Source organism: Poecilia mexicana, unplaced genomic scaffold (genome assembly GCF_051168715.1).
Source record: "Poecilia mexicana isolate PSO_F unplaced genomic scaffold, ASM5116871v1 scaffold_5, whole genome shotgun sequence".
Lineage (NCBI taxonomy): Eukaryota > Metazoa > Chordata > Actinopteri > Cyprinodontiformes > Poeciliidae > Poecilia > Poecilia mexicana.
This window is the reverse complement of record NW_028263374.1, coordinates 10346812-10368323: the sequence shown is the minus strand read 5'-3', so window position 1 is coordinate 10368323 and position 21512 is coordinate 10346812. Positions and strand designations below refer to the sequence as shown.

Below are 21512 nucleotides of genomic sequence, written 5' to 3'. Positions count from 1 at the left end.
GAACTAAATGAATGGATGGACGTATTAATAAATGGAGTGGTGGATAAATACTGAATACATTGATAAACAGACGCAGAATGAATAATGGATCAATTAAATGACAGATGGATAGACAAAAATGATCAATGGCTGTCAGGAAAAAGATGAAAAGAGGGACAGACAGATGCTGGACAAACAGTTGAAGGGACAAGTGGACAGTGGGACGTAAACAGGTTTCAGATGACAGGACAGGAAACGTATCCCATTTCATCCAGACATGGAAAATGCATCATTTCCATACTTTTCCAGAACACCCAGAGTGCAACATGACACAAGAGAAGATCCCTCTGGTTAAAATGGTACCTCTTTATTTACAATAGTTTCACAGAAACAGTTTGCACCACAGTACAGACAACGCTTTCTCAGTAAGGGGATGGGATAACCCGGGGATCAGGAAAGGCCAGCGGGATCACAATGAGCAGAATCATGCCTTGAAGACAAGACACTACAATTTGGAATCTGACCCTGAAGACGCCCTTCAGTTTCTCTTTAAAACAAACGCCCCGCGGACCGACGGCGATTCTGGTTTGAAACGTCGCGAAAACAACCCGAGCTCTGCACCCAGCAGTGCAACCAACACCAGAAGACGGGGTGCACAGGTAAAACGCACCCAGTTCAAACTCCGTCTGTTCGCAAACAATCGTTTTGTGGTTGCCAGTCGTTCCCCGGCGAAGTTGCTGATGCTGCATTGTTAAATCTCCCCCCAACCCCAATCCTGGATTTGGATCCTAAAATTCCTGCGTCTAAAAATCTGTCTACAATATGGCTTTTTATATAATCGGAAACAATATGTAGTCTACACATACAGGCCCAAACAGCAGATGGCACATAAATAACAGAGCTTAGAACTTTCATCCGAACTGGACCAAGTTGTAGAAGAAAAAAAAAAAAATTCCCATTAAACTTCTTTTCAAATGAATACTGTAGAAGGCTGAAATCTGCTCTGATTAAAATGCTTAAAAAGGCAACACAAATATTTCTTTGCAAATATCCATTTAAAAACAAATCGAGTACAAAAAGAAGAAAAACCACGGAGCTTTAATGGGAATACATAGCAGCACGTGTGTGGCAAACACGCTCGTTCAACCCGACTCTGACCTGCATATTTCTACCTGCAGACTTCAGAGAGCGTCTCCTGCAGAACTCCTGTTTCTCGTTCATTTACTTCAGAACAGGACGGCCTCGCGCTTCTCTTAATCGAGTGTTTTCCCCCACCCCATCGTGAAACTTTGATGGCGTAAACGAAGGAAAGACACGAACCAAACTGAATCCTGCTACAGAATCCGCCAAAGTTACACTGACCAGAATCAACTGAAGAACATCTGTAGTGAACGCCGCGACTCTTCTGTTATCTGGCTTTTTAACTTGTTCAAATACAGTTTATTGTAAAAGTGATTTTAAAAAAAACAAAACAGTTTAAACACTGAAAAACATAGCTTGACGTTGCTGAATATACAGATGCATCTCAATAAATAAAAAGATAAAAAGAGCTCAGAAGTCCATTTTAAAATTGAAAATAGTTTTATATTTTAGGCTTTTTTTTTTTTTTTTTGCTGTTAACTCAGTGGTTATCTAACCAATCATCTCTAATTCAGTTTTTCATAAAATTTGAGTATTACATAAGAGCAATCAACGACTTGCCAGTACTGAAGCAGAGAGTTGCTAACTCTTTTCATAAAGAGCACAGGGCACCAAGAAGATAGCTGTTTAAAAACTGCTATTTCCAAAGATAATCTAAAGTTGAGCTGAAGGAAGAAATCTGGTATGAAAAATGTGCAGCTTTAAGAGGACAGTTTAGTTTCACTGAGCAGCCTAATGAATTTTAGGTTTTAATTAGCTGCAAGCTATAATATGCTTCAAATCTATTGTGTTTGCAATGAATTTAAATGAAATATTTTCAAATTGAGTTATGGAAAAAAAACATTTTGCTCATATTCCAGTTTGATGCGATGAACCTGTATAGTCAACAAACGTCTAGATTCAGCGGCAGGAAGACGAGCTTGTAAAGAAGCCGCGCTTGGGTTGGATCGTCGCTCCGAGATAGTCTTTAACGAGGTCTTAAATATGGAAAAACGAGGAGTATCAAAACGGATAAAGCAGATGCAGACCTTAGTAGTTGAACCTACATCTTTGTTCTACAGGATTATACCTCAGCTTAATATTATAGCACCATCTCAAGCAAATGACAAGGCTTTTCTTGTTTTTAAAAAAAAATGGTACATGGTGTAACAGCGAAGCCATCCTAGAGAAAACAAATCCAGTTTAATCTGAAAGACGTACATGTTTCTGTGTCTACCTTCTGATAGGTTTAAAAAAAAAAAAAAACAGTGAGGAAAAAGTGCAAACTATTTCTCCCACAAATCCCAGCATGCACCAAGGTGGGTGGCAGTTGTGAAGATATTCTCTACATATGGCAGTTCAAACGTTTCCAGTGTACCAAGTCTCAACATTGATAGCTTGATGCTTTTCTGATGCCCTCTACAGACAGGTATCCATTCAGTGATTGCCTTACGCACAAAGTCTGGAGGAAGCAGAAACGGAGCCCGATAACTCTAAAACAGCAATCAAACCATCTATAGATGGGATAAGGCCTGGGGGAAAGAGTTCCACCAAAGTGTTTTGTTTAGAAAATGTGGGTTCCTGGTTGGCCGTGAGGAGGTCAGGTCCAGCTGGGTAAACCGAGGGGGGTTTTAGAGTTCATGATCTGACCAAGAGTCAGTCTAGCAGATGTTTACGTGAGCCGATGCGCGAGCGGTGGGAGCGCCGGGCATCTGGGGGTCCGTATGTGTCTCGGCAGCTTTGGCATACGTATGTCTCTGGCACGTGGCTCTTGCGGATTTTGGCGCAGGACAGGTGGATCCAGGTGTTGCACTTGTTACATTCGATCATGGCTCGGCCCGCGAAGGGCTTCATGCAGAAGCACGTCACCAAGTCCCACGAGTCGTCGTCTGAAAGACACAACAAGGTCGGAGAGTTTCCTTTTAGTTAAACCGTCAAACGGCGATATTAGCGTTTCATAGCGCAACGGGATCTTACCGGAGTCCACCATTATGTCCTCGTCCTCTCCTGAGCCGTCTTCGTCTCGGAACACCACCTGCTTCCCCTGGCGGAACACGGTTCGGTTTCCTGAAAAGCCCTCCACCTTCTGTACCTTTACGACCCCCTCTTCCAGGTCTCGACCGTCCCAGTGTCGATGTTCCTCCTTTGGCTCCTCCTTGCAGGGCGAAGTGCTGGGCAGGCACGCAGGGATGAGGGGAATGCTGAACTCATCTTCGGGCTCTTCTTTGATTAGTCGGCTGCCGAAGGACAGAGGGGACTGAAACTCCGGTTCTGCTCCGTGGGTCGGCTGGGCCCTCGATTCCTCACCGGAGTGATACTCCCTCTCCTTTCGCCTCTTCTTCTTCTTCAGCTTCTCAGCTTTTCTGTGGTCGTCTGGATGCAGGGTGGAGATTGTACGCTGCAGAGAAAGCAAAGTTCATATAGCAAACTGACTGAACAAAGAAGTCAAATTATGTGTTGACCGTTGAAGCTTACGTCTCGCTTGCTATGAGAGGACAGCAAAGGCGCCGGCTGTGGACGCTTCCTGCTTCTGTCTTGGGGCACCTTGGGCGGCCGCTGGGGGCAGGAGGCTCCGGGTCCGGGGGTCCAGCCATCGCTGTCGGCAGTGCTGCCTGTGCTGTTGGGAGGACTGGAGCTACTGCGAAGTGGAGAGTCCTGGAAAAGGAAACCAGTGATGTTCAGTCAAAACTAGAAACAGCCCAACAAATCGGCTATTGACCGGAAACCGGATGATTTTTAGCTCCACAGAACGGCTGGAAATCCCAGAAATGCTAGATTTTTTTGATTTTTTTTTTTGTCCTGGTTAGTGAATGCAATTTTTCTGCATTGGCGTTGTTACTGAATAAGCCAGTGAAGCTGTTTAAAAATGAAGTCAATTGAAACACAGAGACGTAAGAAGCTGTTTTAAAGTAAACAATTTACTACAACATGTTGAGAGAGTGAGACCTTTAGCAGAAAACAAGAAGACTTGTAAAAAAAAACTGAGGTTACAACACATTGTGTTGCATTTTAATACAACAATCATTTCACTAGAACAAATTACGTAAAGGATGAATGAAGCTCAATAAATGTGAGAACAGTAGTGCTAGTTGAGGTGACCGTTTCAAAACAAGCAAATAAAACAAAGAATGACAGGAAGCAGCGTAGCCATGTGTAAAACCAGTAGCGGTCTACATGTCAAAAACACACTTTTGGGCAGGAAGTGCAAAGGCTGCTCTACACACTTGGACCAAGATAAACTACAGGCCCAAAGGAACCTGTTTGACATGATGCCATTGTGTTTCAGTCTTATGTACCGAAACACAGAATTATGTTAGCCCAGAGGAACTCTGCACTCTTATTCTGTTTTCCATTAAACATAATTCGAGAACAGAAAATTGAAGCAGGTCAAAAATCTTAAAGTTTGAAACAGACTTTTCTGAACAAATAAAACCAAAGGCGGGGTTTCTGCAAGTTTCAGTAACACATTCGGAAGTATTTTGAAGACTTCTATAATTTCAATTTAAGATCTACATTAATTACAAAACAGCATGAGCAACTTACTCGTCTTTCTTCTGTCTACAATGACCCCAATACACCATTGTAGAAATCTGAGATTAAAATCACAATACAGTGACAAAAGTTCCCATGGGAGAGAGTTGGGAGGAAGTTCTCCATGTTCTGAAATACCAGCTCCATTATAGGAGATTTATTGATGGTGCTTTGAGCCAAAAACTGGGTAATACTTTGTAATATTAATGCCAAGGCAGGGCATATTAAGGTTATTGGTATTGAACAGTTTTGGGAGGAATATAATTTGGATGCCCTACATTCCACACTCTTGGAGAAACTAAAAAGGTTTCTTCTAACTTGCCCTACTTTATAGGGCTGACGTACATAAATATTTGCCCACTTGCTTATTTTTTCCAACTTCAACCCCTTTTGCACAACATGCCATTTAGTTATTAACGACATGTTTCAGACAACTAATAAAATTCCTGCATTCTAAAAAAAAAGACACACACATATCACAAGACCAAACATTTCAGGTCTTAAGAAATGTTTGATTTCTTAAGACCTGAAATGTTTGATTTCTAAACATTTTTTAAACCAGCTACAGTAGCTGTTTCAGGGGTTGAATTATTTTGCAGGTTCACATGAAAGACTGAAGAATCAGTCATAAATAACCTTCTCACAGCGTGCCATTAATCATGGGGCTTGTTTTGTCACAGTGTAACCACATCCAAATTCCTCAGCAAACGCTACAACACTCAAAACAAATGAATCCTGCAACTGAACATGCTAGAAAACAAAAATAATGGAAGAAGAGATTAACGGGTAAATGAAGGAGTTTTAAGGACTACATTTTAAATGATTACATTTTCGAGGTGCAGCAAACTATTGCCCAGAGATCAGAATCAAAGAACATTTTTGATTGGCAGATTAAAAACAAAAAGCAATTGCTTAGAAACTAAGAACCGCTATCATTCCTAGTCTATAAATGATACCAAAAATCATATACTTTGATGCACTTTTCAAAGATTAGTAAAATAAGTAAAAGTTTGGAACATGGGTTTTGATTCGTATCTTGTAATTCATTGATTTACTGTTGGATTAAAACCTATTATAGCTATCAAGGAATCTATAGCGTATTTTATGTCTTACAAAAATAAAAACTAAAGTCTAAATCAACATTGCGAGATCTAACATCAGAGAAAAACACCAAATAGTATCAGCTAGAAAAATCCTGACTAATGCAAACAATTACCCATTTTCATCTTTGTGTTCAAACAGATCTACTTTTGTTCTAGTGGAATTCAATCAAGTGTGTATGCATAGATGAACATAAATGATCTTTGAATAATTCAACAGTTTTGTAAATGTACTCTGAGATTAAATAGTTTTGATGTGATACCTAAAAGTATATTCCTCTTATTTAGTGTAATACTTTGTTTTTTGTCTGTTTACATGTAAAAATAAAGAGATATATAATAATAGTAATTAAAAAAAACATTTAAAAAAATACACAAACTATTAAGTTCTGTTTAGGCCACAGTAAGTGTTTTGACCACCTACCTCTTGTGGGTATGGGATGTAACCGGCATAAGCCAACACAAACGTGCAAAACTTGTTAAAATCTTCCACTGTCCTCCTCCTCCTGTACGGCGGGCTGAAACCCTAACAAAGACACAAAACCATGTTGTTGAAACCTGCACATCAACAGCCTCAACATGGCGATGATGACATTAACGAGAAGTGACCGCCTGTGCACCATCCACAGTGTGCAAACTAACAAGAGTTGGCACTGCGCCATGACCAAAGAATGGATGTAATAATATCATCAAAATCTCGACAGTCACGAAGTAAAGTGAAATCGATTACACTCAAATCATTGTGAGGACGTTATCTGGCGACCAACCCCCACCGATAAACCTCAACTACAAACTAACAGCTAGGGCTAGCTGCTGTGGCTAGCTGCTGTGGCTAGTGGTAAACAGCCGTTGCTAAGAGGCTAGCGACAACTCGGATAAGCTGCCGAAAACACACAACGACGCATCAAACTAACTTCACCCTATAAACAGTGCCCGTCTAAGCTATAAAAACATGTATATTTACAAACTGTTAGCTGACGACAAAACTAGGTTGTTTGACAGTTCATGTTAGCCAGCGTTGCTTTTAGCATCCCCCGCTATGATGATGGAATGTGTTCTTTTCGACGAAACTCCGGGTTGGCGAGCATTACCATGTCACAAAGCCCCGCTTGAATTAGCAGAAACGACGTATTAAGCAAATGGAACAACTTCCGAGTACAGACATATAAACATTCCTTAATGTTCAGCGTGTGCAACTTTAAGCACTATGACAACATGAGCATAGCAGGCTAACATCGGCTGTGGCGTGTGGTGACAAACCTAAATCAACTTGAACACTGCTAGCCGTGACAGAAAACTACTCACTGGGATACCGTTACATAAATCACTCACCTCCGGCTGAAATGCATGGGATGTCGATGGGTTTATGTCACCCATCTCTGCAGAGAATCCGACCACTCGACGTGTTATAGGTAAGCTCCACACAAGCTACAAAAGCGGGTACCTCGGTGGGATTGTAAACGCTTATTTAGCTTCTGCTCGCTCGATGCCAACCGCTAACTAACGTTACCTGTGCTAAGACTCGAAGCAACAGTGTTACCTCAGGTTGACATCACAAACATTACTTTTTACTGGCAATAGTTAACTAAATAGTCGGCAAAAACACGGAAAAGTGTGACAATTAAATGAAACCAAACGTTGCTACACTTTTTCCCTCAACGGAGCTATTCAGTGAGGTCGTGGTTTGATCCCGTTTACCGACTCTTCAGCGGTCCACTTCTGCTGTCACTTGCAGCCTCCCTCCCCACTTTCTTCTCTTTCTTCGGCCAAGTGTTAGCGCCCTCTGCTGGGCGCCAGCGTGAGGTGTTCCTGGAGCTAAATGAATCAGAGGTTCGTCTTATTCTGTAAATTTACATTTAAAAAAAGCATTAAATTCAATCTTTGTTTTAGTGCTGAGTCCTGGCCGTGTGCAACTATCATATCCCGTACTTTCTTCTTTACATTTAAGATTGTATTTACAGAACACTTCCTAGTTTTGCTGTCAAAAATAGCACACGAAAAGTTGTGAAAAATCCTACCTTCAGTTTGATCAAATTTATTCTGTGGGTAAAAATCCCAAATAATAATAAAAAGCAGTTTTATTAAGATTATCAGTACCACAACAAAAGGCATCATCTGGAGCTGCTGTAAGGTAAGGTCACTGCTTATATCTAGGGTTATTTATTTATTTATTTATTTATTTATTTATTTATTTATTTATTTATTTATAATAATTTACTTTAAGAGACTGGCTTTATTGGGTCTGAGATTGAAAAATACTGCCTGACAATGGGAAAATGGGAACTACATATTTTTGGCACAACAAGAACTTCATTACCTGTTATTATGAAGAATTTATTAAATAATTTGATGTTTTAAAGTCTTCTTGCGTACATTGTGTTTTTCTGAAATGACATTTTGGTGAAATAAAATGTGTGCAATATTTACGACATAAAACAGTGTGTTCACTTATTCACTCATAGGACAAATATTGTAAAATAATTTGAAAAATTTCTATTATTGTTGTTGAAGAATGAATCATTGTTATGATGCTAATATCATCCTTAATATAAGAAAATTGCATTTATACCTTAAGCTCATTATGGTGTTTCTTCTGAGTGCACAGCGCCGTTTGTCCTGCAGAGGGCGGTAGTGAATCCGATTCAACACCAATCCATTGCAATCCCCATAGCGTCCGACATCTTTCCATTTCCGGTTGATAAGTAGTATTCTTACTAGGCAGCAGTCGTGCTAATGTTTACAAATTAACATCGTTTAAGATGGAGAACGTGAGACTTCAGGGTTTTAGGACGTTTTTGACTGAACACTTCACCGCGCTGGCCGTGGAGGTGTTCGGTGAGGTTGAGAGCATGATGGAGGCTTGCTACGAAGAAAACAAACGACTGAGGAACATGCTGCACATGGTGCTGACCCCTGAAATAAAGTTAACCAGGATAGGTTCGTGCTTTAAAATGTTTGCAATGTCTACTAACCTTGCTTTGTTTCTTCAGTTTAACACCAGTCTTAAATCGATCACAGAAGCTGATTGGCATAACTTTAATAGTGGTGATGGAAATCAGGAAAGTTAGTTCAGAGTTCCTGCCCATATTTAGACGAAGCAATTTTCTGGTTTGGATATGTTTAGAAAACAATATTTGTATTTTCAAGCTTAATTCCACATCCTATTGTGTAAATGTTGTCCCCATATGCATCCATTCAGCCATCTTACTCTTTGTCTTCTGTCTATCCATTCATCCCTCTATCCATCTTTTATTCTAACATTTCCATTTTGCACAGTAATATTTGTTGATTTGTGTGTGTACCTGAAAACAATAATTACGAAGAAATGTTTTTGGGTGTACCATTGGGAAATCACGAAATGGGTTATTTGGTCCAAGAGGGTTATTTGTTTCTGTTGGTTAATGGTCATGGTATTTGATTCTTTAAGTAAGGTACAAGATGTAATGTCAACTAATATGTACGTTTCTTTGTTCTTTCTAAATGATAGATGCCAATTTGTACAGAGAAACACCCCAAATTACTGGAAAGCAACTTTTGGAGCAAAACACAACACTGGGTTTTGAAACTGCAGAGCCGTTGAATAAAAGACCTAAAGAAGAGACGATTGAATATGAAATTAGCTATGAGACGGAACAACAACAATGGCCGGCAGAAGAGGAAAACGCCTTTCTAGTTACCGTAAAAGATGATCCAGAAGATGAAGAGGGAAAAACAACCTGCGTCACAGAGACGCCCAGAGAAGCGGCTGTGCAGCAGCAGGACTCTTCTGCCACCATCTCGGCTTACGACAATTTAAGCGAACAGGAAGGCTGGTCGTCCCCGGGGTCAGATGAAGCTGCACATGCATCATCGCAAGTAAACAAAGACAGAATGAATGTCAACCAGCAAATAAATCCTGAAACTACAAGTAAAAATGTAAGTGTGGCAAACTTCTCCCCTAAATCTAAAGCTTTTTGGTTAGTAAATAACGTTGCACTGGATAGGCGGGCATGCATAACCAAACATATGGTCATATATGCATCATTACTGTTTGTGAAAATTATTGATCATGATTATTTTAATTATTATTACTATTATTATTATTATTATTAGTTATCTGCTTGTGAAATGGACAGACATTAGCGCCACCGATCACACAGAGTGCAATGTCTTGTTAAAGAACTAGTTCAAACCATTTACATTTTCATGGCAATAAAATAATGCTTATTTTTTGTTTTTCTTTTTTTTCTGTATTGAAAGGAGTCAAAGTTCTCCCAACAGAAGACAATACTACAAATGCCAAGGTAAGATTTTATTTCCTGCTTTATGCTTCCATTTTTTAAAATAATTTTTACCTTCAGTATTTCAACAATTTTGCTTGTAACACCTTTTTTCAGGATGATGCTCCACAAGTCTCTTACGCTTTCCCGAGTTGACCAACAGTCCTTTTTAGACAGGCTTTCTGAAGCGTTTAGTGATTTCCCTGACGACCAGAAGCCCCTGATAACCACAGTGGGCCTAAAACTTGATGGGGAATGGACAGAGTGTGCTTTCGGTGAAGTCCCTAAGGGCTCCCCGATTTCCTACCAATGCCCGCTGCCATCCAGTCAGGATTTCAAGCCTCATTACGATGCCCCCTCTCAACCGTTGCTTCCCCTGTCCTGTCACACGCTGGAGCCAGAGACCGTCTTTCCTACGCTCAGTGCTCAAGAGCAGACATTCATAAATGCCATGAATGTCACCTGGGAGGAAGCGCACAGCCTGGAGGAAAGCACCAGAGGAAATATGGAGGCTGCAGATCAGCAACTGAAGATGCGTCTCGCCGGCCGATTTAGAGACATCTGCAACCTGAAGCCAGGACGGAGCCACGCAGAACACCTCCTGTTCAAGATTCAGAAAGGAAAGCCGCGGTGCAAGACTGTGCAGATCGACGTGGAAATGAAGCCGGAAGCTCTTCGGGAATACTGCCGGCATTTGTGCGTCAACTGGTCGCCTTGCGGTTTGGTTGTCCACCCAAATGCGCCGTGGTTGGGAGCGATGCCTGACGGGTTGGTGTACGACCCCAAAGAGACGAGCAGCTTTGGGCTGGTGCACGTCCAGTTCCTCAACGTCAAGAGCTTCATAGAGTGTTCATTTCTGACCTGTAAGAACGGAGCGTTGCTGGTAAAGAGAGCTCACCGCCATTACTGGCACGTGCAAGGAGAGATGCTGGTGACTGGCACGCCATGGTGTGATCTATTGCTGTACGCCAGGGAAGACATGCTGGTCCAGCGGATCTACCGCGATGAGGCTTTCATCAAACTGATGAAAAAGAAGCTGGAAGAATTCTTCTTCTATCATTATCTGCCTAACCTGATTTAAGTTTGATGTGACAAAATGAATCTTATGTTTGCAGCATCTCAGGGCTTTTGTTGGACAGACGTTTTTCACTACAACTTCAAAGTATATCAAATAATCTATCCCCGAATGGCAATGGAAATGTTATTTCAACAAATGTTATATGTGATTAAAAAGCTTTGAGTCTAAAGGGATATTCACAGTAAGCTGTGGTTTGGCCAAATCACAAACAAGATATTTCTATTCAGCAAAGATGATTTAGGAGGAGTAGCTCAATTTTGCCTGTTCTAGTGAATATTTGAAAAGCTGTGGTGAGAAATAAAAATATTGTACACAGTTCTCTGCAGGCCTTTTGTTACCATGTTGCGTATTAATTTCAGGAGCTGTAACTCTAAAACCAGTGTTGTTTCAGGTACTGGTTACTTTGTTTTTGACAGATTAAAAATTGTTGCCTTTTCAAACTGACCTTCCGGGAAGGCGGGGGGAAGTTTGTATTTCTTTTCTTTTTTTTTTTTTACTTTCAAAATTTGCTAAAATTCAGAAGAAAATAAACATTTGTTTCATGATTAATTTTCTCAATTTTTGGAAGTTGGATTGTTCAGAATTAAAGTTGCTTTTAAATCTTGTATTATTTCTCATCAGTCTAATGGCTCATTTTATCAAGTTTCCTTTGCAGTCTATGAAGTAGATATGTTTCTGGTAAACGTGTCCGACAGTTAGCTTGTTTACTAATTCATTGTACCGTCTTAGTGTTGACGGTACGGTTTTTCCTCTGAATGTAATGGTAAACCTTTGCAGTTTTACATTAAAATGAGGGAAATGGATTAAGAAGCGTTCTAGCTCAAGTCTGGAAATATTTGGTCAAGAGTTCAGAGTAAGAACCCAGTGTTATGGTTAAACTTTTAAATCTCAGATTTAATAAACACCTGTTAATGGCGTACTGAGCCTTTCCATTCAGTCAGCTGGAGGTTTAGACCTGGACTAAAACACGAGTTCATTCTTTGACTTTTCATTTTACTTGCCAGGTTAAGCAGCAATTTTTAGATCCTCAAAAGTTTAAAACACTTAAAAACTAAAATATTGGCAAATTCACTTTTTTTTTCTTGCCTTTTGTCGCAGCTTGAGTTCTCACAGTAAATCCCAAATTATCAAGTGAGAATTTAGTTTGAAATTGAAAACTGGCAACACGTTTTCTGATCGATGTGACCACTGACTGAAAAGACAAGGCACCAGGATTAACCAAGCCTGGCTGTTTAAACTGGTCTGGAGCATGCTAGCTGCTCAGAATAAATCACCATGGTAACTCATGTGCTACTGCTTTTGTGAAACTGAATCAAGGCTTAATTCAAATGGGTGTTTTGAGCTAAATCTTGATTAAAGATCTACAAGATTACCATTTTAGAGTGGCGAGCCCAACACATGGACTTAACACCCGTGAGATGACATCAAACATGCCGTATCTTCTGCAAAAACAAAAATAAAAATTGAGTAATTAGTTTTCCAACATCTGTTCACAAACGATGAAATCTGGCTGACTCCGTTAAACACAGATGTGAAGCAAGTCTCAGAAGCTTTCATATTAAACAAGTGTAAGGAGTTTGTGTTTTACTCACTCGCTGTTGTTATTTTAAACACAACCACTTCCTAATATACGAGTGCAACATAATAACAGTCCTGATCTTTAATTTACAGCGGACCTTCTTCCTTTTCACCAATTTTCTGCAGACGCTCCAGGTGCAAAAAAAAGACGGTGAAATATTGCTGTATTTGTCCGGTAGAGGGCGCTGTGCTCAATAATGAAGTAAACACTCGCAGGAATGTTTTTTTTTTTTTTTTTTTTTTTTGTTCCCCCCACTGGAAATGGTGCGTCATGTTTTAGAATCGGCGTTTCTGTGTAGTCACAACTATTAGTCAGCAGATCAGCGAGTTATTTTGTGCTGACGGCTCTGTGTGACTGACTGAGGGAGGGGGGAGTGTGTGCAGGCTGACCGGATGCAGTTGTTTTGAAATCATCAGCTGTGTCCTCCGAGGGACAGCTCGACTCTGCTGCTTGAGTCTGCACCGAGCAGCCGCCTCGGTTAAGTCCCACGATGCCGATCAATAAGACCCGCGTCAGTGTCGCCTACTCTTCGCTCGGTGTGATCCTGGGGGTCTCTGCCTTCCTGGTGTGGAACATCGTGTACAAACAGCAGTGGACCGGGGCCATGGGGGGTCTGTCAGGTGATGTAGCACTTTCCAAATTTACACTCTGGCAACAAGAGAGGCGGTTTGTTTTTACTGTGTCCTGGCTGCTTCTTACTAAGTGTCCCTGCGTATATTAGAGGTCACAGTTCAAATGTCATGAAGGTTAAAACCCTCCCAGTTAAACCCATGAAGGCTGATGCATTTTTGCTTTTACGTTAAAACGAATGTTTGCTCTTTAAAAAGATTAAATGACACTTTATGTTGGGGGTGGGAGTGTTCATGAAGAGGTGCGGGTGTATCTCTCATTTTATAATCAGGGGTTCAAAGTTCACTTTTAGTGTCTGTTAGACCATATCTACAGATTCAGCGTTTTGGAACTGGGTTGTTCTTGCAGCACGGTGCGACATGCAAAAGTGTATTAGATTTAGGCATAAACGACAGAAATCTCAAGTACATGACAGGTAAAAGTAATAAATGGTGCAGCAAGAGTTGAATATAACGTGCTTTAATTTGAAGAACTTAATCCCATTCAATCATGGTCATATGTTTTGAGTTTAAGGTATGCCTTTTTATATTCCTGCATTTATCAGTTTTGTTTCTTGATTAATTATTTTTATTTTTTTATCATTTGGCTTATGATTGTATTTCAGTGCTGTGCATTTATCAAGCTAACATTTACATCCATATGGATCTATTACCATAGATCTGGATATAAAGGACTCTGGTAGTCCTATCTCTACAGGACTAGTTCATATCTATTACCTTTGCACCCATTTAGTCCGGGCATGTCCTGTAACAACTTCAAAAAGGATAAGAAACACCTGACAGTAAAATGACGTTATTGTTGCATTTTTTTTTAAAGATTAAATTGTGGGAAATTACTGCTAAAATGTCCATCTTTACAGGGAGGTCAGAACAGTTCCCGCTCCTGTAGGGCAGACTAAGTGAAATTTGTTGACCCATGAAAAAGTCTATTTTCTTCTTCAAGCGATAATGACTAACCAAACTTAGCTGAACAACTTTGTAATGATTTGCCAAAATCGGATCCCACGTTCTTTTCATGTTAGCATCACTGCCAACATTGGATATTGTAGTCAATATTTGTTGATAACTTGCGTTTTAAATAGATTTTCTTAATTTCTTAACTGCCACTTAATTTAATAGAAACAATAGAGTCAAATTTATAATGTGCTGATTTTTTTTTTTTTTTTTTTTTTTTGGAGGCACAAAAGATATCAGTGACATTGAATACATCCAGCTGTTGTTGAATAAAAGATAATGATGTTTAGGCTGTAGAGTCTCAGTCTGTGTATGAAGTTGGTGTTATTAGGTGAAGGTCATCGGGTGAATTATCTCCCAGTGGGGATCTAAACTAACTATTCAGAGTTTAGCTGTACTTTGGTTTGTACTTAGTCGATTAAAAAGGCACTTATTTCCTTTTGGTGTGTAACGGTTTCAAAAGACAGCTTAAATAATCATAGATTTTAAATTTGAATTTTTCAGTGGATGTAATTCTTGCATCCACTGAAATGTCCCGTTAGTTAGCACAACTTTTTTTTTTTTTTTTTTTTTATTATGTGGACTTCCTCTGCTTGTAGTTTTTGCTTTGTTTTCAGCTGGGAAAAGAATTGCAATACGTGCAAGTCTTACACTGTAGCTTTTGCACAATGCAACAATAACATTGGAGTTTTGGAGCATTGTAATGTGAAAACAATAGCTTACCAGATCTACTAGAAACATACGGGTCAGTTTGTGATGGAAGTGCAAACAAAGCTCGTTTTAATGGATGTATTCATCAGTCCTTCTGCCTCTCCTCTTCAGGTGTTCTGGCCCTGTGGACCCTGATCACTCACGTCATGTACCTGCAGGACTACTGGCGGACGTGGCTAAAGGGGCTCAAGTTCTTCCTTTGCATGGCGATTTTCTTCTCTGTGATCGCCATCGTGGCCTTCGTCACTTTCCTCTCCATTGCCATCAGCAGGAAGGAGTGTAAGCCGTGCCACGTCACTTACCAATGAAGGATTAAAAAATTAAAAAAAATAAGTAGACGGGTTAAACTAAACGGGGCAACGGATGTAGGCGTGACCAAGGCAACAGGGTAAATACAGATGAAACCATCTGCGTACACAAAACCCCCCCCCCCTCTTTTTTTTGTTTGTTTCAGGACTTGTCTCCATGAATTAACTTTGGAGTAATCTTCTTTTCTGATTTGGTCGATTCAAACCTTTTACAGTAAAACATGTAAATCTCTGGGACACAGAGCCCATCTCCTTCCTGAACTGTCTGATGACTGGACATCTTCATGCTGTGCATTCTTGTATATTAGTGTTGTAACAGAGGAATGAGGCACCTTTAGGCATCTTGAAATTGTACCTAACAACTAATCAGACTCATAGAGGTACATGGTACATTTTCTTCCTGATGTCTTGGCTTTTTTTTTTTTTAATGCGTTTAAGATGTTACGTTAGAATAACGTAGGTGTGTTCCCAATTAACTCGCATGTGAATTATCTGAAGCGACTCTCCCAAATTGTTGTAAGGTATAATATTCTTAATTTGGAAAAAAAAAAAAAAAAACTCTAAGAATTCTAGCTTAGTCTGATTTAATGTTGGATAAAGAGATTTGCTAACTTTTGCATCAATATTGTAGCAAATTACAGAGAGTTTAATTTTAAATCTGCATGTTTCAACAAACCTAACAAGTGTTCAAATGTTCCACGAAAACAAAGGTTTGATGCATTATTGATCCTTTAGCGTTAGTCTTGTGAGACTTGCAGTGAGGAGGAGTCAAATTTGGAGACACTAGTTTTGACCGTTGTTTAAGACCAAGATATTTAAATAGCTTTATTTATTTAGTTGTTCATTTTAGCGCTCAGCTTTCATGTAATCTGTGTTGTATGAGTGTGTGCATAGATACTCCTCTGCGGTTTCTCCACAGCTCTGTGTAACGCATGTCTCCCTGCTTCAGCTGTCACTGACCCTCGGAGTCTCTACCTGTCGGCTGTGTGGAGCGCCATGAGCCTGAAGTGGTCCTCCCTGCTCCTCCTGGCTGCCAAACGCTACCGCAAAGAGTTTGCGGACATCAGCATCCTCAGTGACTTCTGAATTCGCTGCCCTGTCCTGCAGCTACTACTCAGAGACTTTGGAGTCCAGTCACTGTGCTGGCTCTACAGCCCGAATGAGCACTGTAGCAAATTTGGAGGAACTGCGGGAAGTTTGAAAACTAATTTCTTCACTTTGTTGCACTTGCATCACCGCCTTATTTTCTTCCCATAGGAAGGACTTCTGTTGAATCCAGCACTCTTCTTTACAGTCCATAATAGATTTACTATTTGGCATCTACAAATGTAATCATTTGCACATTCCTGTCCTTTTTTTTTTTTCTAGAATTTTTCACTAGAATTTCAACACACTCTTGTGGAAAAAAGTTACAGTTTCATACTACTGCCACTAGAGGTCCCTACTCCTCCAACTATAACAAAACTGTTTGGATTTCTGTACGTCAACCTGACTCTGGCTCCCTTATTCTATATCATGGATCATCTGCCCTACAGTATGAATAAAGTCTTTTACAGATAAGTCGCCTTCCTAAACAGTGTAAAAAAACAACAACAACTAAATAACTGAAACATTTTGACTTTCTTTTGCTAATTTTAACTACATATAAAAGGCCTGTGTTGTCTCACTTCAGGGGGATTTTAATGTAAATAAGTTTTGTAGTATTTATAATTGCCTGCAAAAGTTTTGTTGTGTGTGCTGAAGCGTTTGTTATTCTGTCCTGCTCACTCATGCCTACTGCCATTGTTGTTTAGATTAGTTCCCATTTTCACTTTAAGCCTCGTTCTTTGGGATTCATCTCTCCGAGCTAATCTGAAGCTTTATGGCATTACACATCGACATGGATCTGTCAATCTGTGAATGTAGAACTTTGGGGATTTTTTTGTACATGATTGGATCTGTTATTAAAGTGCACTTTTCACATCTACAGGGATTTGTGTGGTGCAGTGTGGACAATAAGTGTTCCTCTTTTTTTAGGGTTTGATAGCACTTTCTGTTCCTCTGAAACTTTTTATATTTGGTATAGTTAAAAAAAAAATTAGGATTTTTTTTTGTTGTTCGTTTTTGCTGTGTCATGGTTGCAGTTTTATTTCAGTTGTCTTTTTATAGATATGCTACACCTTAAATAACAAGGTTAAACCTGTAAATGTTCCAGATTTAGCCAGACTAATTTCCATTTGTAGTCCGAACATTAAGAAGAAGAAATTATATAAATTCTGACAGAAATTGAAGTCAACAACTAAAACATACATATGGACAGAATAAGAAAATAATAAATGAGAAAATAAAATAATTCAGTGGCAAAAAAAAAAAGCTTTTAAGAGTTTTGACAAATTGAATGTTGCTTCAGACGTTCAACCTGTGGAGGCCTGAAGACGGAGCATGACTCTTCAAGTTGGGAATGAAAACTGATCCAACACTTCCTTTGTTTCACAGTATGTTGTGTCCATGCAGCACATCTCCTCTAGTGGTGGCGGCTGAGTCAGCATGACTTTGCTTAAAATGTCCCTAAAAAGAGGTTGGAGCCAAGACCATGCAAAAAATGTATATAAAAACATAAATTTATAAAAATTGATGTATTTCTCAGAGAGGCATCAGCAGATTTGTTTTCTTGCGAAATAATTAAATTTATAGACGATAATGAGAAGCTACATGAATTACTAATACAACAATCCAAGAGGTGGAATTTGGACAATTTGGGATTTAATAATATAAAACAATTAAAGAGCTGAATTCTGTCATTATGTGAGAATCAAAGATATCATTAGGGCATTATTATTTTTTTATGTGGAAACATCACCGAGTCATCTGCATAAATTGGGACACTGACATCTGGTAAATACTTAAATATTTGAAGATGATTGGAGAAATAATGGAAGATTGTAGTTTTTAATTACAGCAATTAAAACATGGTTTATCAAATCATCTGCATGTCATTTTTTTTATATACATAAGGCCTGTATTGTCGTGTATTTAACGTAACTAAGAAGATCTGAAAATGCACACAGTACACACAAAAAAACAAAAAAAAAATTACCAACATTTCGCAACATGCTTGCGAACAGCATGGAACAGAAATGATCCATACTTAAATTAAGTATGTGGTTAATATTGCTGTCTTTACTTTCACCTTAATTAGGGACATGTCTCCAAAAACAAGGTTTTTCTTTGTCCCTGGCCACATTTGCAAACTGTAATCTGTCTTTTTATGTTGCTTTTGGAATAATGACTTCTTCCTCTCTCAGAGGCATTTCAGCCCATGTTGGTACAGGACTGGTTTCTCTGTGGATAATTACAGTGTCTCAGCAGCTTCCATGCTGTTTATACTGCCATAAAGTTGTTAGAGCAGATAAACATGGCACTTTCAAACACCTGGAAATTGTGACCAAGGATGAACCAGACTAGCAAAAGTCCATGTTTTTTTTTTTTTGTTGCCTAATACATTAGTTGCCTCTTCTTTTTTTCTTCCTTTTTTTTTGCTGACGTTGCAATGTGTCCTGATCAGAAAAGCCATGACATCATCTTCTGTGCTTTCCCAAATTGTTAGACTGAAAGTAATCATCTGACTTTGAAGAAAGTAATACGAGTAACAAAAAGATAAGTAATTGCAATTGTAATTGGACAGATACTGATTGATTGATTGATAGGTAGGATTGTTTCTAGCGATTGGATTTGAAAGCAGACGAGCAGCTGCATCAGCACTTTAATCAGCAGCTTAAATAACTGACTGGACATGCAAAGAAATGATTAGAGATGGCAGTCATTGTTTTGCACTTAAGAAGGATCGTTGCTGGCCTTTAGAGTGAGATTTACATCATCTGAGGAATGAAACAAACCTCCCCCCCTCCCTTCATACGAAGAGAAAACACCCCACTGCATTGCAACAGTAAATGCAGCCCAATAACCTGCACTTTGAAGTCAAGCAATTATTCCATCCATCCGCGTTTTTTTTCCACCCCCTTTAAAGGAAAGGTGGGGCGAAGCGTGGTTAGGGGAAGGGGGAGCGGACGTGCAGTTTTTTTGTTTTTTTTTTCCTTGGGTGCCTGATTTGGTTAATACGTGGACTTTGAAGTTGATGTGAAAAATATGTGAGTGACTTATTAAAGCTCTATCAGTGTTTTTGGTGGATTTGAACTTGTTATGTGATTTGTTTATCGCATGTTGGCCGGCAAAAAAAAAAAAATGAAATAAAAATGTGCCTCTTGTATGCGTTTTTGCAGCTGGGAAAGACAAAGTTTAATGATCACTAAGTGTGATGGGAGCAACTGTGATGATTTCACTTTCTCTGTGGCTTTCCTGCCTCCCTCCTGCAGGACATTTTCTTGTGGCGCTCATACCTTAATGGCATTATACTGGTTTATTTGCAAGCCCCAAGAGCCTCGTTGCACCGAGGTAATTGGGATGTTGTGGTTAAATCCCCATGGTAACGTTTTTTAATCCGGCTGTTATAAACTTCGACATTAAGAGTCTGAAAAACAATCTGCCTCACTTTCCACTGAGGAGGCCGGGGGCTTTTGGAACCAAATGCATCTTATTAAGTTTTATACACCAACCTTTAAAACGTATGTGTGTGTGTGTGTTGCATGGAGGAGAAAAAGAGGGGGTAGTGAGTGAGTGTGTGTGTGTGTGGGGGGCTGGGGGGGTCTTGTTTTATTCAATTATAAGTCTCCTTTCTACACAAATCAAGGAAGGAAGCCGCCTTGACTGGCAGTCTGGCCGAGTGCGGTGAGACTGGAAACAATAGTTTACACATTGGAAAGAGCCAAAAATATCCCAAACATCCTGCACAATTAGACACCGGAGCGACAGCAACACAAAAATCATAATCTCCAGCAAATCGTCTGCTGGGAAGGTTCTTCCTCTGATCTGCAATCAAACCCAATAAAAACATCAACATGAAAGAGAGACACATATGTTGCATTTCAGTGAACCTGTCTTGAGGAAATTACGCAGATATGTTTCTTTGGAGCAACTTTTTCTTTTCGCACGTGTGTCGATACGCGATTTAATAGCAGTTCATAAAAAAAAAATAATAATAAAAATGATTCATTCATAACTTTGTGGAAATTACCTCTGCCTGGTGGGAATCGTGAGCTGCTGTGTAAATAAACTACACTGACAGTTTACAGTTATGGTAGAAAACACCTTTAAACCTGGACTATAAAAGATTGGAAGGACTTTTATTGTACAGTATTAGTTAAGTAATGCTGCCCTCCCTGTTTCCTACTGCTGATATAAAAGGCTTTAAATACACACAGGTGATGCACTCTAATTTCTTTTATTACAAAAGAGTATTTCCTTATTCTGTTTTCTGCTTATTTTTGGCGTAATGTTTTCTTATATTGACAATTTTCAAAAGATTTAACTTGAAACGTTACATGTCGCATCACATTTTTAGTCTGAAGGTAGTTTTGTTTTTTTCTTTCAATTTTCTTGAGAGTTATTCTCATGCCAAGGAATAATTGATTTAAAAAACAATGAACATGAGGCTTTGCACCTCATGCTCACCGATAAGTACGGTGGATGATTTGTAATGCTGTGGGCTTGCTTCTCTTCAGATGGCTCTGCGAGCCTCGTCGCATCGCATTAACCCTCAGAAATACCGGAGAATTTTAAATAGAGATGAGGCGGCCTTTTTTGCTAGCTGAGAATGGATCCATCAGCCAGGTCATTCAAAGGGTTAATGTGGCCCGATCAGCTCAGAAACAGCTCACCAGATGCAAAATCACCTGCACTCGTAACAGTCTGAGCTCTCAGACTTAAATCCCACAAGAAGCCTGCAGGGTGAGCGGGAGGAAAACAGAGGATGAGAGAAGATCTAGAACTCTTAAACGATTCAGACAGATTGTGCACAAAGTGGAGAGATGTTACAGGCAAGAAAAGAAGATTATGCCAAAAGGAGGTTTAAGAAGTGTTGGTAAGAAAGAGTGCTAATAATTGTTGCACCTGTGATTTTGTTAGCCAAAACAAAAACAATAGATGTTTTCCAATTCTGGGATTTTGTTCTCACTACATTAACTGTCCTCAAATTAAATGTTGATTTGTTTTTCTGTGTGAAATCATGCTACTGCAATAAGAAAACAACAACAAAAACAAGATTTAAGGCTTCTTTAAGGCTTCCTTACTGTGCATGTTGCACAGTCGTGCAATTGCAGGTGTCCCCTGTATAAAGACTAAGTCGGCTGTCCGAGTTTTGATTCCCAGCCTCTGTCATTTACTGTATGTC

At 39.5% G+C, this 21512-nt stretch overlaps 3 protein-coding genes across 3 annotated transcripts; 2 read left to right on the top strand and 1 right to left on the bottom strand.

Annotated features, from left to right (window-relative positions):
* Window positions 1-325: 325 nt before the first annotated feature.
* Window positions 326-7512, bottom strand: phf13 (PHD finger protein 13). The gene is made up of 5 exons (XM_014968205.2): window positions 7062-7512; window positions 6154-6255; window positions 3574-3753; window positions 3076-3496; window positions 326-2987 (listed from the first exon to the last, which is right to left on the bottom strand). The coding sequence occupies exons 1-5, from the start codon at window positions 7104-7106 to the stop codon at window positions 2755-2757; spliced, it is 981 nt and encodes a 326-aa protein (XP_014823691.1). The 5' UTR covers window positions 7107-7512; the 3' UTR covers window positions 326-2754.
* An 855-nt stretch (window positions 7513-8367) lies between these two features.
* On the top strand, window positions 8368-11671 carry LOC106904076 (uncharacterized). The gene is made up of 4 exons (XM_014968207.2): window positions 8368-8666; window positions 9217-9644; window positions 9969-10012; window positions 10106-11671. Exons 1-4 carry the CDS (start codon window positions 8489-8491, stop codon window positions 11067-11069), a joined length of 1614 nt encoding a protein of 537 aa, XP_014823693.2. The 5' UTR covers window positions 8368-8488; the 3' UTR covers window positions 11070-11671.
* A 1063-nt stretch (window positions 11672-12734) lies between these two features.
* LOC106933386 (heme transporter hrg1-A-like) lies at window positions 12735-17213 on the top strand. The gene is made up of 3 exons (XM_015012599.2): window positions 12735-13265; window positions 15051-15218; window positions 16197-17213. The coding sequence occupies exons 1-3, from the start codon at window positions 13136-13138 to the stop codon at window positions 16331-16333; spliced, it is 435 nt and encodes a 144-aa protein (XP_014868085.1). The 5' UTR covers window positions 12735-13135; the 3' UTR covers window positions 16334-17213.
* The last annotated feature ends 4299 nt before the right edge of the window (window positions 17214-21512 follow it).

What these genes read in the sequence shown, in the direction of transcription:
- phf13 (XM_014968205.2), bottom strand. Translation starts at nt 7,106, where the DNA reads ATGGGTGACATAAACCCATCGACATCCCATGCATTTCAGCCGGAG. An exon ending in CCCATGCATTTCAGCCGGAG is followed by an intron (nt 6,256 to 7,061) that starts GTGAGTGATTTA and finishes TGTCTTTGTTAG; the next exon opens with GGTTTCAGCCCGCCGTACAG. An exon ending in CCTCTCATAGCAAGCGAGAC is followed by an intron (nt 3,497 to 3,573) that starts GTAAGCTTCAAC and finishes CTTTCTCTGCAG; the next exon opens with CGTACAATCTCCACCCTGCA.
- LOC106904076 (XM_014968207.2), top strand. Translation starts at nt 8,489, where the DNA reads ATGGAGAACGTGAGACTTCAGGGTTTTAGGACGTTTTTGACTGAACAC. An exon ending in AATAAAGTTAACCAGGATAG is followed by an intron (nt 8,667 to 9,216) that starts GTTCGTGCTTTA and finishes TCTAAATGATAG; the next exon opens with ATGCCAATTTGTACAGAGAA. An exon ending in ACAATACTACAAATGCCAAG is followed by an intron (nt 10,013 to 10,105) that starts GTAAGATTTTAT and finishes ACCTTTTTTCAG; the next exon opens with GATGATGCTCCACAAGTCTC.
- LOC106933386 (XM_015012599.2), top strand. Translation starts at nt 13,136, where the DNA reads ATGCCGATCAATAAGACCCGCGTCAGTGTCGCCTACTCTTCGCTCGGT. An exon ending in GGCCATGGGGGGTCTGTCAG is followed by an intron (nt 13,266 to 15,050) that starts GTGATGTAGCAC and finishes TCTCCTCTTCAG; the next exon opens with GTGTTCTGGCCCTGTGGACC. An exon ending in TGCCATCAGCAGGAAGGAGT is followed by an intron (nt 15,219 to 16,196) that starts GTAAGCCGTGCC and finishes TCCCTGCTTCAG; the next exon opens with CTGTCACTGACCCTCGGAGT.